Below are 14,493 nucleotides of genomic sequence, written 5' to 3' on the forward strand. Positions count from 1 at the left end.
AACATATACATCAGTGTAAAAAAAATATTAAGGGCCACGAAAATTCCCTAAGCATTTTATATGATTATATACCAAATCATCAATTGACGATTTAAATGAGAAATTTACAGTTAATAACGAAACATTTTCGAGAGAATAACAAACGGCAAGAAGATATATCTACCTCATAAATGACCATCTGTTATTATTTTGCCTTGTCAACGTGAAACGTCAACAGTCTGTGTACGGGCTCGACACTTACGAAAAGGGAGACAATTAAAGGGGATATAACTCTTGCGTGACAATAGTTCCGTCAAAGTGTTATGTTCACTGCAATGAAAATATCACTTTTTTCAACTTCAGTAAACTCAGTCTTTCACACTGAAGTACATAACAAAATGTGTGTCATACGTTTACCTTCGAGCACGAACAAGGCGCTGTCATAATGATTATTATTACAGCACAATTTCGATTGAAACAAGAAAAAACCCTCTACATAAATGTCAAGGTAACAAGTTTATTTTCAAATTACATAAAGTCAATGACACCAACAGTTAACAGTTAAGTTGATACACGTGTGTAAATCAAAAACAACAGTTTAGTTTAAAGTAAATAACAATAGTGAATTAATCTTGTTTTAGAATCAGCATCACACAGTCCTGTAAATAGTTGGGTCTTGGTCCGACAAACCAGTGCCCGAAGTCATGGGCAAAGGGTACGATGACAGTTCGCCTTGCCACCCAATTCTCTTACGCTTGTTTCTTGTTTAATGCCACAATCAGCAAAATTCCAGATGTCCATATGACAGAGGTCTGTAAATAATCGAGTCTGGACCAGACTGGATCACTGGACCAGTGATTGACGCATTGGGGATACGCTGGCATGCATCAACCAAGTCAGTGAACCTGACCACCCAATCCCGTTAGTCGCCTCTTACGACAAGCATCGTCGCGTTTTAGGGCAAGCATGGGTTGCTGAAGACATTTTCTACCCCGGATCTTCACGGGTCGAGTCCCTAACAAGCATGATACACATGTGACGTATGCCTACCTAAAGTACTCACGGAAATGAAAAAAACCCTGTTTTTTTCGACCTCAGATCTTAAATTATTGCAGTTAATATACAAAATATGTAAATATTCAAACAACTAAATTAGTACTAATTGGGCCGTGGCACAAATACAGCGTATCAAATGTTTTTTATGCCTTTTTACACGTAAAAGTGTGTAAAAATGTGAATAAAACAGACTATTGTGAAACAGGGCATAACCAGGTGTAAGTAGATCAAGGTGACCTATGACACCTTGACGACAGGTGAGAACAGATGCATAATGCCTATAGTCTGTTTCTGCTATGTCAATTTGGACTTAGTTTTATTTTTGAATGTTGAAAGTGCCGACAAATTACCTCCTGTAAATTACATTTTGTATTGTTCATTGAGATCAAACTAGCAAATCCAGACTAGTACTTTTCGAGTTGTTTTGTTATTTCGTATTTACAGCTACGTAACACTTTGTGTCGATTTTTAAATTGAGAAAAACAGTTTTTTTTCATTTCCGTGAGTACTTTAGTATCCCATACATGTAGATTAAATATAACCCGTGAAGATGCGGTATAGAATAGGTCTTCAGCAAACCATGCTTGCCCTAAAACGCGACGATGCTTGTCGTAAAAGGCGACTAACGGGATTGGGTGGTCAGGCTCGCTGACTTGGTTGATGCATGTCATCGTATCCCATTCACGTGGATCGATGCTCATGATGTCAATCACTGGGTTGTCTGGTCCAGACTCGATTATTTACAGACCGCCGTCATAAAGCTGGAATGTTACGTTAAAAAAACAAACAAACAAACAGGCAAAATACATTTGGAGTTACCCCCGAGAATGTGAAAATATCGGGGGGCCCTATTGCTTCCTTGCCGCCATGATATACCAGGCTTCAAACTCACAATACTTATTCCTCTCGTTTTCAGGGAGAACGCTGTCACGGCAATATGTGATGGTAAAACCAGCCTCTGTCCACATCTTCTCAACCTCCCCCTTCGAGATATGGAGAGACTTGAACTCTTCCTCCCCTACGAAATAAGTTGTATCACCCAACACTGCAAACACTACCACGTGACCTCCTTTTCGAACTAGGGAAGCTATGCGTTTCACGCTTGTTTGGTAGCTGGAGCTGTCTTCACAGATGGCTTCCAGACAGAGTGATGTTGTGACGACATCAAAGGGTGGGAAGTAAGCTGGTTCAAGTGGCTCTTCCTTGAATAGGTCACATGGCAAAATTCCATCTATCTTGCTTCTTATTTTGTTTTCACGACTGGTCAATGATTCCCTAAAAATGTAAAGAGAACATAGGGGTCAAGTGAGTGAGTGAGTGAGTGAGTGAGTGATGTTTAACGCCGCATTGAACAGCGTGGTAGCTTGACTTGGTTTTGGTTTGGTTTGTTGTTAAACACCGCGCACTCAGCAATATGCCAGCTATATGACGGCGGTCTGTAAATAATCGAGTCTGGACCAGACAATCCACTGACTGACATCATAAGCATCGATCCATACAATTGGGATACGATGACATGCATCAACCAAGTCAGCGAGCCTGACTACCCGATCCCGTTAGTCGCCTCTTACGACAAGCATAGTCGCCTTCGAAGAGACCTAAGTGGACAGGTGTTAGACCTTTACCACATAATAGAGTGGTACTGACAAAACTTGAAACATAAAAAGGGCGAACCTGGTTTCTAACCCAGATGCGCATGTTTCTGACACATCCATTCTCTGTGGGGTAACGCAGCGTATAATGTATAAACAGTATTTCAGTAATAACCCGTGGTATGAATAGGTCTTCAGCAACCCGTGCCTGTCGTAAGAGGCGGCTAACGGGATAGGGTGGGCAGACTCGCTGACTTGGTTGATGCATGTTATCGTACCTCTGCTACATGGATCAGTGCTCATTATATCAGTCACTGGATTGTTTGGTCAAGACTCGATTATTTACAGACCGCCATCATGTAGCTGGAATATTGCTGAGTGCGTCGATTAACAACAAACGATCACAGGCACTGTGGTAACCGACCTGGGATTATTATCAGGATCAATCTAATCCACGATCAGTGAATCCTGTCACGCCAAAGTGCTGCAACTCTGAATCTCAACTGACATTGTATACCTTAAAATGGCAATCTGCTTACACTGATTTGGTTTGTTGGTTTGTTGTTTTTCACCGCACTCAGCAATATTCCAGCTATATGACAGCGGTCTGTAAATAATCTAGTCTGGACCAGACAATCCAGTGATTGATATCATTAACATCGATCCACGCAATTTGGATACAATGACATGCATCAACAAAGCCAGCGAGCCTGACCACCCGATCCCGTTAGTCGCCTCTTACGACAACCATAGTCGCCTTTTACGGCAAGCATGGGTTGCTGAAGACCTATTCTACCCCGGATTATCACGGGTCTACTTACTCTGATTTCTCTAGATCGATCACATACTCCAAGAAAGGGTTAAATTTGTCCGTCAGTTCACCACCGACCCATTCTTTGAGGACTCTTCTACAGTGAGGCAAGAAGTCACTCAAGTAGACGCTGTCACAGTGCTCGGACGCGCTGATGACACTCAGGATAGATGGGCCTGTTCCGATGTCCAGCAGTCTTTTCCCGGTTATTTTCCCTAGTTCAAAGTAAACAGTCACATGACCTCACTTGGAATAAGGTATTTGATTTCATTAGGCATTTAGTGATAAAATACTATATCTGGAAATATGTGACTAACACCCTCATACCCTCTCCCCATAGTGTCCATAGAGTAACGTGTATTTATTTGATTGGAGCTGACACAGATCTTCCAACAGAAGACTCCCGAAGGCTTTGTTTGTTTAACGCCGCAGTCAGCAATATTCCAGCTATATGGCGGCAGTCTGTAAATAATGGAGTCTGGACCAGACAATCCGGTGATGGAATTTATGTGCATTGATCTACACAATTGGGATACGATGATATGAGCGAGCCTGACCACCTGATCCCATTAGTCGCCTCTTTGGTAGAGGATGAATGAGTCATGTCTATACAATCAAAACATGTATGGTTGATCAAAGAAGATAAGTAAGTCATGTCTATACAATCAAAACATGTATGGTTGATCAAAGAAGAAGATAAGTAAGTCACGTCTATACAATCAAAACATGTATGGTTGATCAAAGAAGATAAGTAAGTCATGTCTATACAATCAAAACATGTATGGTTGATCAAAGAAGATAAGTAAGTCATGTGTATACGATCAAAACATGTATGGTTGATCAAAGAAGAAGATAAGTAAGTCATGTCTATACAATCAAAACATGTATGGTTGATCAAAGAAGAAGATAAGTAAGTCATGTGTATACGATCAAAACATGTATGGTTGATCAAAGAAGATAAGTAAGTCATGTCTATACAATCAAAACATGTATGGTTGATCAAAGAAGAAGATAAGTAAGTCATGTTTATAGAATCAAAACATGTATGGTTGATCAAAGAAGAAGATAAGTAAGTCATGTCTATACAATCAAAACATGTATGGTTGATCAAAGAAGATAAGTAAGTCATGTCTATACAATCAAAACATGTATGGTTGATCAAAGAAGAAGATAAGTAAGTCACGTCTATACAATCAAAACATGTATGGTTGATCAAAGAAGATAAGTAAGTCATGTCTATACAATCAAAACATGTATGGTTGATCAAAGAAGATAAGTAAGTCATGTGTATACGATCAAAACATGTATGGTTGATCAAAGAAGAAGATAAGTAAGTCATGTCTATACAATCAAAACATGTATGGTTGATCAAAGAAGAAGATAAGTAAGTCATGTGTATACGATCAAAACATGTATGGTTGATCAAAGAAGATAAGTAAGTCATGTCTATACAATCAAAACATGTATGGTTGATCAAAGAAGAAGATAAGTAAGTCATGTTTATAGAATCAAAACATGTATGGTTGATCAAAGTAGAAGATAAGTAAGTCATGTCTATACAATCAAAACATGTATGGTTGATCAAAGAAGAAGATAAGTAAGTCATGTCTATACGATCAAAACATGTATGGTTGATCAAAGAAGATAAGTAAGTCATGTTTATAGAATCAAAACATGTATGGTTGATCAAAGTAGAAGATAAGTAAGTCATGTCTATACAATCAAAACATGTATGGTTGATCAAAGAAGAAGATAAGTAAGTCATCAATCGACGCATGTAAAGCCAGTTGGGTAATACCCATCGATATGATAGGGGTGGTACAACTGACCACTATGATTATAGTAGGCCATATGTGGTGTAGGCCATATTGGGTGTAGGTGATATGAGGGCAAGCCGGGTAATTAGCCTTTTAAATCAAATGTTCTTCAGACAATGGTTGTCGTAGATCAGTCGCTATGACAGAACCTTACACAGTAAATAACTGAGTCAGCGATTTATGGGGATTGTGTCTTTGTAATTTATGTGACTATTTCTATATAAGGCGTGTACATAGTATTCTTCTGGTTTTCTTTTATAGGCAATAACAGAGGGAAAAGATCTTTATTTCGAAACGAAAGTTTATACAAATTACCACAGTGATGTCAATGCAGAGGCTTCAGCAAACCATGCTTTCCCTGAAAGACGACTATGCTTGTCTTAAGAGGCGGCTAACAGGATCGGGTGGTCAGGCTCGCGGACCTGGTTGATGCATGTCATGATATTCCAATTGCGTGGATCGATGCTCATAATGTCAATCTGACCGCCGTCATATAGCTGGGCTATTGCTGAGTGTGGCGTAAAACAACAAACATGACATCACAATGCTGAGTCGGTCCTACCTTTGTTGAAGACTTCATGGAAGGACTTCAGCATGAAAGGTATCATATCCCCTGCCGCTATGTCGCTTCTCAAGCTGCCGTAGTACATCTCCAGGTAAACCTCCGCGTCAAATGCCTCTTCGTAGGCATTGTTACCAAACCTCGGACTCTTCGTAGACAAGGTGTCTGTACATTGAATCAAATCCATTTTCAAGCTGGAAACCAACAAACAGAAACGTTGTTAATGGCTTTTCTATGACATGTTTACTCTTTTTGTATGAGGAATTTATAGAGGGGGAATATTGGAACTTTCTCCTCCGTCCTCAGTGTATGGTCTGTTATTTCCTTTTTGATTTCAATATTGGTCGCGGTATATGGAGGTAAAAACGTAACAGCTGGTGGGCACACTGTTAATCCACGAGAAAACATTATCAGTAGCTGATGGAAAGTATGTCATACATCTGTACAGTGAGTGAGTATGGTTTTACGCCGCAATATTCCAGCAATATCACACGGGGGACGCCAGAAATGGGCTTCACACATTGTACCCATGTCGGGAATCGAACCCGGGTCTTCGGCGTGATGAGCGAACGCTTTAACCACTAGGCTCCCCGACCGCCCCACATCTGTGGAGTAAATTATTTTCAGAACTCATGCTCGGAAAATAAACGCCTAAATAATAATAAAAAACTTTACTAAAGTACAAATCTCATGTCCATAGAACATCCATTGAATGGAACTGGCCAAGGTACATTGTCTTCAAATGTGCATTCACTAGACTTGAGCTATATTGTGAGAGTGAGTGAGTGAGTTGGGTTTAACGCCGATTTAACAGTATTCCAGTTATATCAGGGCGTGTCAGCTTAATGTGGGAGGAAGGGCCGAAGTGATGCAAGACTCAGTCGTTTACCACTTCGGTGAAACCCACGAGCACGGGTATGGGGCTGACAAACCTAGAAATATAATCGGGGGAACCGGGATTCGAACCCACAATCATAGGTTTCTGGCGTGGAGCCGTATTATGAGACAGTTTATTCGTTCATATAGCCAAAAGACCAAACAGTACATCATGTTCAAATTAAGGTAATGTTACAGTGAGCAAACCTGAATATATAGTGTACAAGTTTGTTTGTTGTTAAACGTCGCACTCAGCAATATTCCAGATATATGACGGCGGTCTGTAAATGATTTAATCTGGACCAGACAATTCAATCATGCATCGATCCAGACAATCCAGTGATTGATATCATGAGCATCGATCCACGCAACTGCCATACGATGACATGCATCAACCAAGTCAGCGAGCCTGATCACCTAATCCCGTTTGTCGCTTCTTACGACAAGCATGGGTTGCTGAAGACGTGTTATAACCCAGATCTACAAGCAACAAAAACCTAGTTTACAATCGAACTATTCCCTTGCGAAATAAACGATACAATAATAGAGATAGCTTTCATGAGACATTATCACCTGTCTACTAGAATCAGGAACCTTATATATATGGGCATGATCACAAAGTACTGGGGTAAACAACTGACTATTCCGGGCAAGTCACTTACACGTGATATTCGTCATAATGTAAGATGGTTGCAGTATAAGCATGTAGTATGTTCTGTTTCAGAAAATGTTTTCGTGATTTGAAGCTTGAAATCTGAATAGTAAGTTGACTCTCTGATACCATTGTATCACTCGTGTTGGTAAATGTCTGTATATTTTAAAAAAAATAGACAATAAATCTTTATTTCCAACATCGTGGAACATCCAGACATATCCCAAACCGGACCGAAATTGGGTAGCACAAATGAAACCTAATTTATATCTCCAACATCATCTCATTTCTTCTATAGATCGTAACATCGTTCAGAATATCTTGAAGGTCGTCTTGTGAGTGATACCACGAAGGTTATAACTGTAGGGGGCATTAACCATGGAGGACAGCCCACACTGTGCCACATAACTTTGTTCGATGAGGTGAGGGGAAATGGGGTTTAACGTCGCGTCCAAGATTATTGCACTTATAAAGCGACGTGCATGTACGTGTGTGTGTTTGTGTGGCTGCTTGTACTAGTCCGGACTGATGCCGATTTATAGTGCTAGCTCACTGAGATACCATGCCGCAGTTTAACAATAATAGTGAGTGAGTGAGTATGGTTTTACGCCGCTTTTAGCAATATTCCAGCAATACGGACGCTCTAACACTCAGACACAGTATACTGACTCCGAGCCGACCAGTCCTTGTTTTAGCCCCTTAATGCCGAGCGCCAGACAGGGTAACAACAAGTACCATCTTTTAACGTCTTTTGATATGACGCGTCCGGGGATCGAACCCCGGACTTTCCGCTCTCTGGGCGGACGCTCTACCACTAGACCACGGAGGCGGTCCATATTACGGATTGATATGACTGTGTTAGGTTTCTTAATGCTGAATTATTTTATTCTGGGTAATTTGCTTCTGCTACAAGCGCTATAGACATTTCTACATCTAAATATATGAATATTAACACAAAAAGCCCTGCGTGTGAAGATAAATTTATATACGTTTGGAAAGGGTAAAAGATTCCAACACCTTTTTACATGGTAACATTTAAATAGACTCATTCAAACGATAGGATCATATGACACTAAAAAATAAAAGCATTACAAAATGTGTTTCGTATAATCGAAAGTACAGAATGGTATTTAGAAAAGTATTTCTTGATTTCTGTTAATATTCAAGACCTCAGTTTCAATTCAGTAGCTTCACCACTATATATCCGGACATAAATGATTCTCTGTTGTTCAAACCGACTATTATTTCCGACGAACAATTTTAGCCAAACACATGTGGCTGAAACCCAATAGCAACATGACGTAAACGCCGGTACGATCCCACGCAAAGCATTTACTATTTCATTATGTTGCTGCCTATTTGTTATTCCATGAAATGAACTTTTTTTTATTAATTCAGTGCTTTTGTTATTCAGACTTTATCATGGAGTCGGATGCGTCCCCACACTGACATTTTCCCACAATTCCCCGTCAGTAGAGGGACAAGTACCCACACCCATCAATAATTTAATGAATGATTTGTTTGGTTGGTTGTTTTACGCCGCAATATTCCAGCTATATGACGGCGGTCTGTAAATAATCGAATCTGGACCAGACAATCCAGTGATTGATATCATGAGCATCGATCCACGCAATTGGGGTGAGTGAGTATGGTTTTACACCACTTTAAGCAATATCCCAATATCTAATAACTCATGGAGGATATTGGAAAAGAGTGAGTGAGTGAGTGAGTTGGGTGTAATGCCGCTTTTAACAGTATTCCAGTTATATCACGGCGTGTCAGCCTAATGTGGGAGGAAAGCCAGAAGTGATGCAGATCTTAGACGTTTACCACGTGATGCAGATCTTAGACGTTTACCACTTCGGTGAAACCCACGAGCACGGGTATGGTGCTGACATACCTAGAAACATAATTGGGGCGAACCGGGATTCGAACCCACAATCATAGGTTGGTGGCGTTCCCAAGAGACGCAACTCTGCACAGCGAATGGCGGCGCCTTAGACGACTATTTTCAAAACGAAGTGGCAAATTCAGTCTTCTAGTATTTCCGACAGTACTTTAGATGCATTCATCCAGTTCAAATACTGTGCCAGAATTAACAGGATCATACATGAGAACCGTTTCTTGGGACTCCCTGGTTTGTATTGGCATTGTTTGACCTACATGGCGCGACTTGCCACGAGTGTGTTCTAGTGTTCTAGTGACGTCTTGTTGGAAAAGTAACGGGCTGAAGTAAATATGTGCATTTTAGTTAGGCGCGATCGAGATTATGCAAACTTTATTCCGAAAAACCGGAAAATAACGCTTACCAATTAATTTCGATGATCCATTGATTGTTACTGTAATCGGTCCGCACGACAAATTCCAGATCACTTAGTCACAGTAGTTTTTAGCTACCCTCACTGCTGCAAGTTCAATTCAACTCTTCACTTTGTAATATATATATATATAAAATAAAGGAAAATACATACTATGTGTCGGGAACGCAACATGGCAACGCAACATGGCAACGCAATGTTATTTATGTCATGAGTTAATAAACCGACGGCAAAACGAAGCTTTATCAAAATTTTAATAACGGGATCAGGTGGTCAGGCTCGCTGACTTGAACAACAAACAAACAAACTTGACACTTCCACTTCTAGAAGACCTGGTACTTGAGAGAGTGTTATAGTGTACCAAGGCATAAGGACATTTTAATGTAAATTGTATGAGTGGCGGGTGCTACCGGTAAGGAAGGACGCGCTCACCCTTTTCGCGAACACCTTGGCCCACTTGCACAAAGCGATCTTAGTGCTACGACTATTGTAAGCCTATGTTAAAGTATGGTAGTTACGATCATCTTAGCGCTAAGATCCCTTTGTGCAAGTGGGCCCTGGTGTCATCACTAATGTTCATTATTCCATTCATATATAATTTTGGAATCTGTTCGCACGATAACCAAGACTGATAATTCTCCGGCGTTGACGTTTAATACTTGGGACAGCCGACTTGAATTGAACTTCGAGTCGGAGGTTGCCCGATTTGATCAGGACCGGGTAACAGTCGTCGATATGTAACGGTTTTAAATTGAAGACGAACAGCATGAAAACGCCAAACCCCATACAGCCCGAATCGTACAGAACATCCTTGCAGAACACAACGTCAACGTGCTGCCGTGGCCTGCTCGCTGCTCCTTAGAACACCTCTGGGATGGCATGGATCCACGTGTTCGACAGCGACCACATCCCCCAAACTGATCCAGCCCTCCAAGATGAATGGCGACGTATCCCACATGACATCAGACTACTGTCTTTTTTGTGCGCCGGAGTGTTTTTGCGTGTCTTAAAGCCGGGGGTATACACGTTGTTAATGTGACATGTCATCGACTTTAGCGATCTTAAATGTGTGCGCCCTTTGTCCATTCCGTTGAGAGCACCTGAATTCGGGCAACTGCTATGCCAATATCGGATGCTGTATGACTGTTTTTAAATGTTGATTTCGTTGAGATTTTGATTTTTTCAATACATTCTACTTCATACATCTATATTTTGTAGTGTTTAAACTAAAATGATTGAAAACTATGTTTGTTTGTTGTTTGACGCCGCACTCAGCAATATTCCAGCTATATGACGGCGGTCTGTATATAGACGAGTCTGGACCAGACCATCCAGGGTTTGACATGTTCATCGATCCACGCAATTGGGATCGATGAAATGCATCAACCAAGTCAGTGAGCCTGACCATCCTGTTAGTCGCCTCTTACGACAAGCATAGTCGCCATTTACGGCAAGCATGGGTTGCTAAAGACCAAGTCTACCCCGGATCTTCATGGGTCATTCCTCAACCTATACGGCATGTTATTTTTATTATTTATCTTTGCCCGAGACCGGCCACAGCGCGTAATTTCTGGACAAATGGTTTTCCAGAACCAAAATGGGATGCGTTATGCACATTTACATAGTTCTATAGGTCGTGGGGTGTCCCGACAGATTAGTCCTTCAGTGGAGGCAATGGCGTTAACTGACTATCAAAGTCCGTGCCAGTTTCCACCCCTGCCGAACTTCGTTCTTCATGATGTCCCATAATTGATATAAAACTATTTTAGATAGGCCTTGTAACATTCTACAGTAGAGTCTAAATGTGTGTTTAACATATTATCAAATAATGTTGAAAAATGGTCAATGCAATTATTAATAAAGTTTACAAGCTCACCCCAGGTGCTTCGTCTCCCTGAAATCTGTCTGTGTTGTGAGATGCGCATGCAGCACGAGCGCCTGTGGGATGTGCTTGTTCACGTGATACATCACGTGACAAGACTAAGTCGACTGTCAATGGAAGATGATCAGATTCTGTTCTGGTTACAATTTTTAAGTTTTTAAATAATTCATATATAGAAGAGGGCACAGTACAATAATCTACAACACTACTACCTTGATGGCCAATGAACGTAAAATCCCCCTCTACGTCTAGTCCTGATCTACCACTTAATACATGCATGTTCATGTTTACAAACAGAACGAGTAACTGTTTAAATCGAGTATTAATAATACTGTCTTTGCACCCTGAGGGAATAAGTTATCATATTCATAGTTTGACTCATTAATTGGGAGATCATCGACGGAGTTGTCTTCCATAGAACCATGTTCTGTTTCAAAACGAGCATTCATATCACCAAAAATATTTATTAAAGTACGTAACCGGCTCCGTGGCCCGGAGAGCGGAAGGTCCGGGGTTCGATCCCCGGCTGCGTCATACCAAAAGACGTTAAAGGGTGGTACTTGTTGTTACCCTGCCTGGCGCTCGGCATTACGGGGCTAAAACAAGGACTGGTCAGCTTGGAGTCAGTATACTGTGTCTGAGTGGGGTATTCATGGTAAACTGCGGGATGATATCTCAGTGAGCTAGCACTATAAATCGGCATCAGTCCGGACTAGGACAAGCAGCCACACAAACACACATACACACGCGCACGCACACACGCGTACATGCACGTCGTTATAAAAGTGCAATAATCTTGGACGCAACGTTAAAACCCATTTCACCTTACCTCACCTCACCTCACCTATTACAGTACCTGCATGTTCATTACAAGGTGTATACAGTTTTGTCTCTAAGAGTTCTATACCAGTGCAGTCTCGCATATTAGCCGCTACTGTTGTATCTGTCACACATACAAATCCCAGTGTAATGGAAGACCTTGGCCGTACATTTGTTAGGAGGAAGAAAACACAATCTGTCCATTCACTGTGTACTCGTCTGAACAGGTTGACAGACTTCCTTATATATACGGCGAAACCACCGCTATATATCTGCCCACACTACATGTGCGCTCTCGAACCCTGGTGACAGGGATAGTCTGGAAAATAAGTTCAAAATCTGTGGTGTATTTGGTTCAAGTTTCTATTAAGTTAATGATATCGAGGGTTTTACAAAAATATCATTTTTGAGTTTTGATGCATGTGATCGTATCCCAACTGAGTAGATCGATGCTCATAGTGCCAATCACTGGATTGTCTGGTCCAGGCACGATTATATACAGACCGCTGTCATTTAGCTCGAATATTGCTGAGTGCGGCGTTAAACAACAAACAAACAAAAAACAAATCATGTTTTCGCATATTGCAGTGTTGCGATCGCTAGCAACTTATGGGGCGGTGCATCTTCCCGAGGCAAGGGAGTTAACTGACTGTAAAAGTCCAGTTTCCACTCTAACCGAACTAATCAGGAATTTCTTGGCTAGATCGGAGCGCCACCTGTGGCTATTGCGAGTTATGTCCCTTCTATGTCCCTCCTATTGACCAATCAGATTCCACCTCTCATAGCACTTGCATTTGCTTCAAACATAATAGCGGCGCCAAGTCAAGACGATCTGATTGAAAATCAAAATCTATCTTGTGATAAAACGGGTCTTACTTTGCGAAGTGCATCAAATCAGGTGAGCACCTTCATTAACAAGATGAAAATATTTGGCAAATATATGCTGACGCCGAGTTAACGGTACACATTCTTTGCAAAACCTGAAAATGACCGAAATCTGCACAGCAGTTTACGAACTGGATGTCGATTTCATTAAGCGATTTTGATTGGATATGCATCGTTAGTCCAGCCAAAATATAACTCCATAATTCCAGCCTAGTTCGGCAAGGGTGGAAACCGGACTTATATAGTCAGTTAACTCCCTTGCCTCAGGAAGATGGGGGCGGTGGCGTAGCCTAGCGGTTACAGCGTTCGCTTTTTTCGCAGAAGAACCGGTTCGTTCCCCACACGTGAAGCCCATTTCTGGTGTGCCACGCCGTAATATTGAGGGAATATCGTTAAAAGCGGAATAAACCCAAAATCACTCACGCACTCTTGCAGGTAACGGAAAGAGTCGTGTGGTGACAGAGGGAGATTAAACCCGTGCTCATTGGCTGCAAGTGGTAAACGTCTACGACCTGCCTCAATTTTTCAGTTCAATGTGGCGTTAAAATCCCAAATCACTCATAACATATTATTGTATCGTATGAACATGGTGTATGTTGTGTTTTTTCCTTTCGAAATGTTTTACACGCAGGCCAATATCATCTTATGGAATTAGTTAATCTCTAATGTGTGCAGATCTTGGTGCGGCATAAGGCAACAAAGAAAGAAATTAAAGAAAAAAGCGAATCTTGGTTGTAGTAAATATTCAAACAAGGACTTTGAAGGCTCGAGTGGAGAAGGATTCCATGTGAACAGCACTTGAAGAAACATAATTACAGTTGCAGATTTATTTATTATGTATCTTTGGATGCATTATATTTTATTGGTTTACGGATCGTTTTCTCAACAAATAAGTTCGTTGTTTTCACAATGGGACAGCCCGTAGCTCTGTGTAGCGACACGTCAAAATCAGAACCGTTTATAGAGAGCAAGACAGTGATACGTTTACCGCAGCTAGGTCGAGATTAAATATTGAGAAACATCTTTTACTTCCAGTGTTTCCTTACCAGCATGGATTGGAAATATGAAACAAATAAAGAGTCCAATAAAATGTTCAGGGAGATGAAAAATAAAATTATTACTTTCATTAACGGCCAACTTTGGAGGTTGCTGAAGTTGGTAACGATACTCAGAGGTAACAAAAAAGATTCACAAAATTTCAATTGTACTTTTAAACATTTGTTAAATGTTGGTTTGATCCGTAA

General features: G+C 40.9%; 1 protein-coding gene across 1 annotated transcript; it reads right to left on the minus strand.

The window, feature by feature from the left end:
* Positions 1-1,883: 1,883 nt before the first annotated feature.
* LOC139459362 (indolethylamine N-methyltransferase-like) lies at positions 1,884-11,631 on the minus strand. Its single transcript, XM_071240824.1, has 4 exons — positions 11,540-11,631; positions 5,818-6,011; positions 3,449-3,680; positions 1,884-2,310 (listed from the first exon to the last, which is right to left on the minus strand). The coding sequence occupies exons 1-4, from the start codon at positions 11,629-11,631 to the stop codon at positions 1,884-1,886; spliced, it is 945 nt and encodes a 314-aa protein (XP_071096925.1).
* Between the last annotated feature and the right edge of the window lie 2,862 nt (positions 11,632-14,493).

Source organism: Haliotis cracherodii, unplaced genomic scaffold (genome assembly GCF_022045235.1).
Source record: "Haliotis cracherodii isolate W230 unplaced genomic scaffold, xgHalCrac1.p SCAF_13, whole genome shotgun sequence".
Lineage (NCBI taxonomy): Eukaryota > Metazoa > Mollusca > Gastropoda > Lepetellida > Haliotidae > Haliotis > Haliotis cracherodii.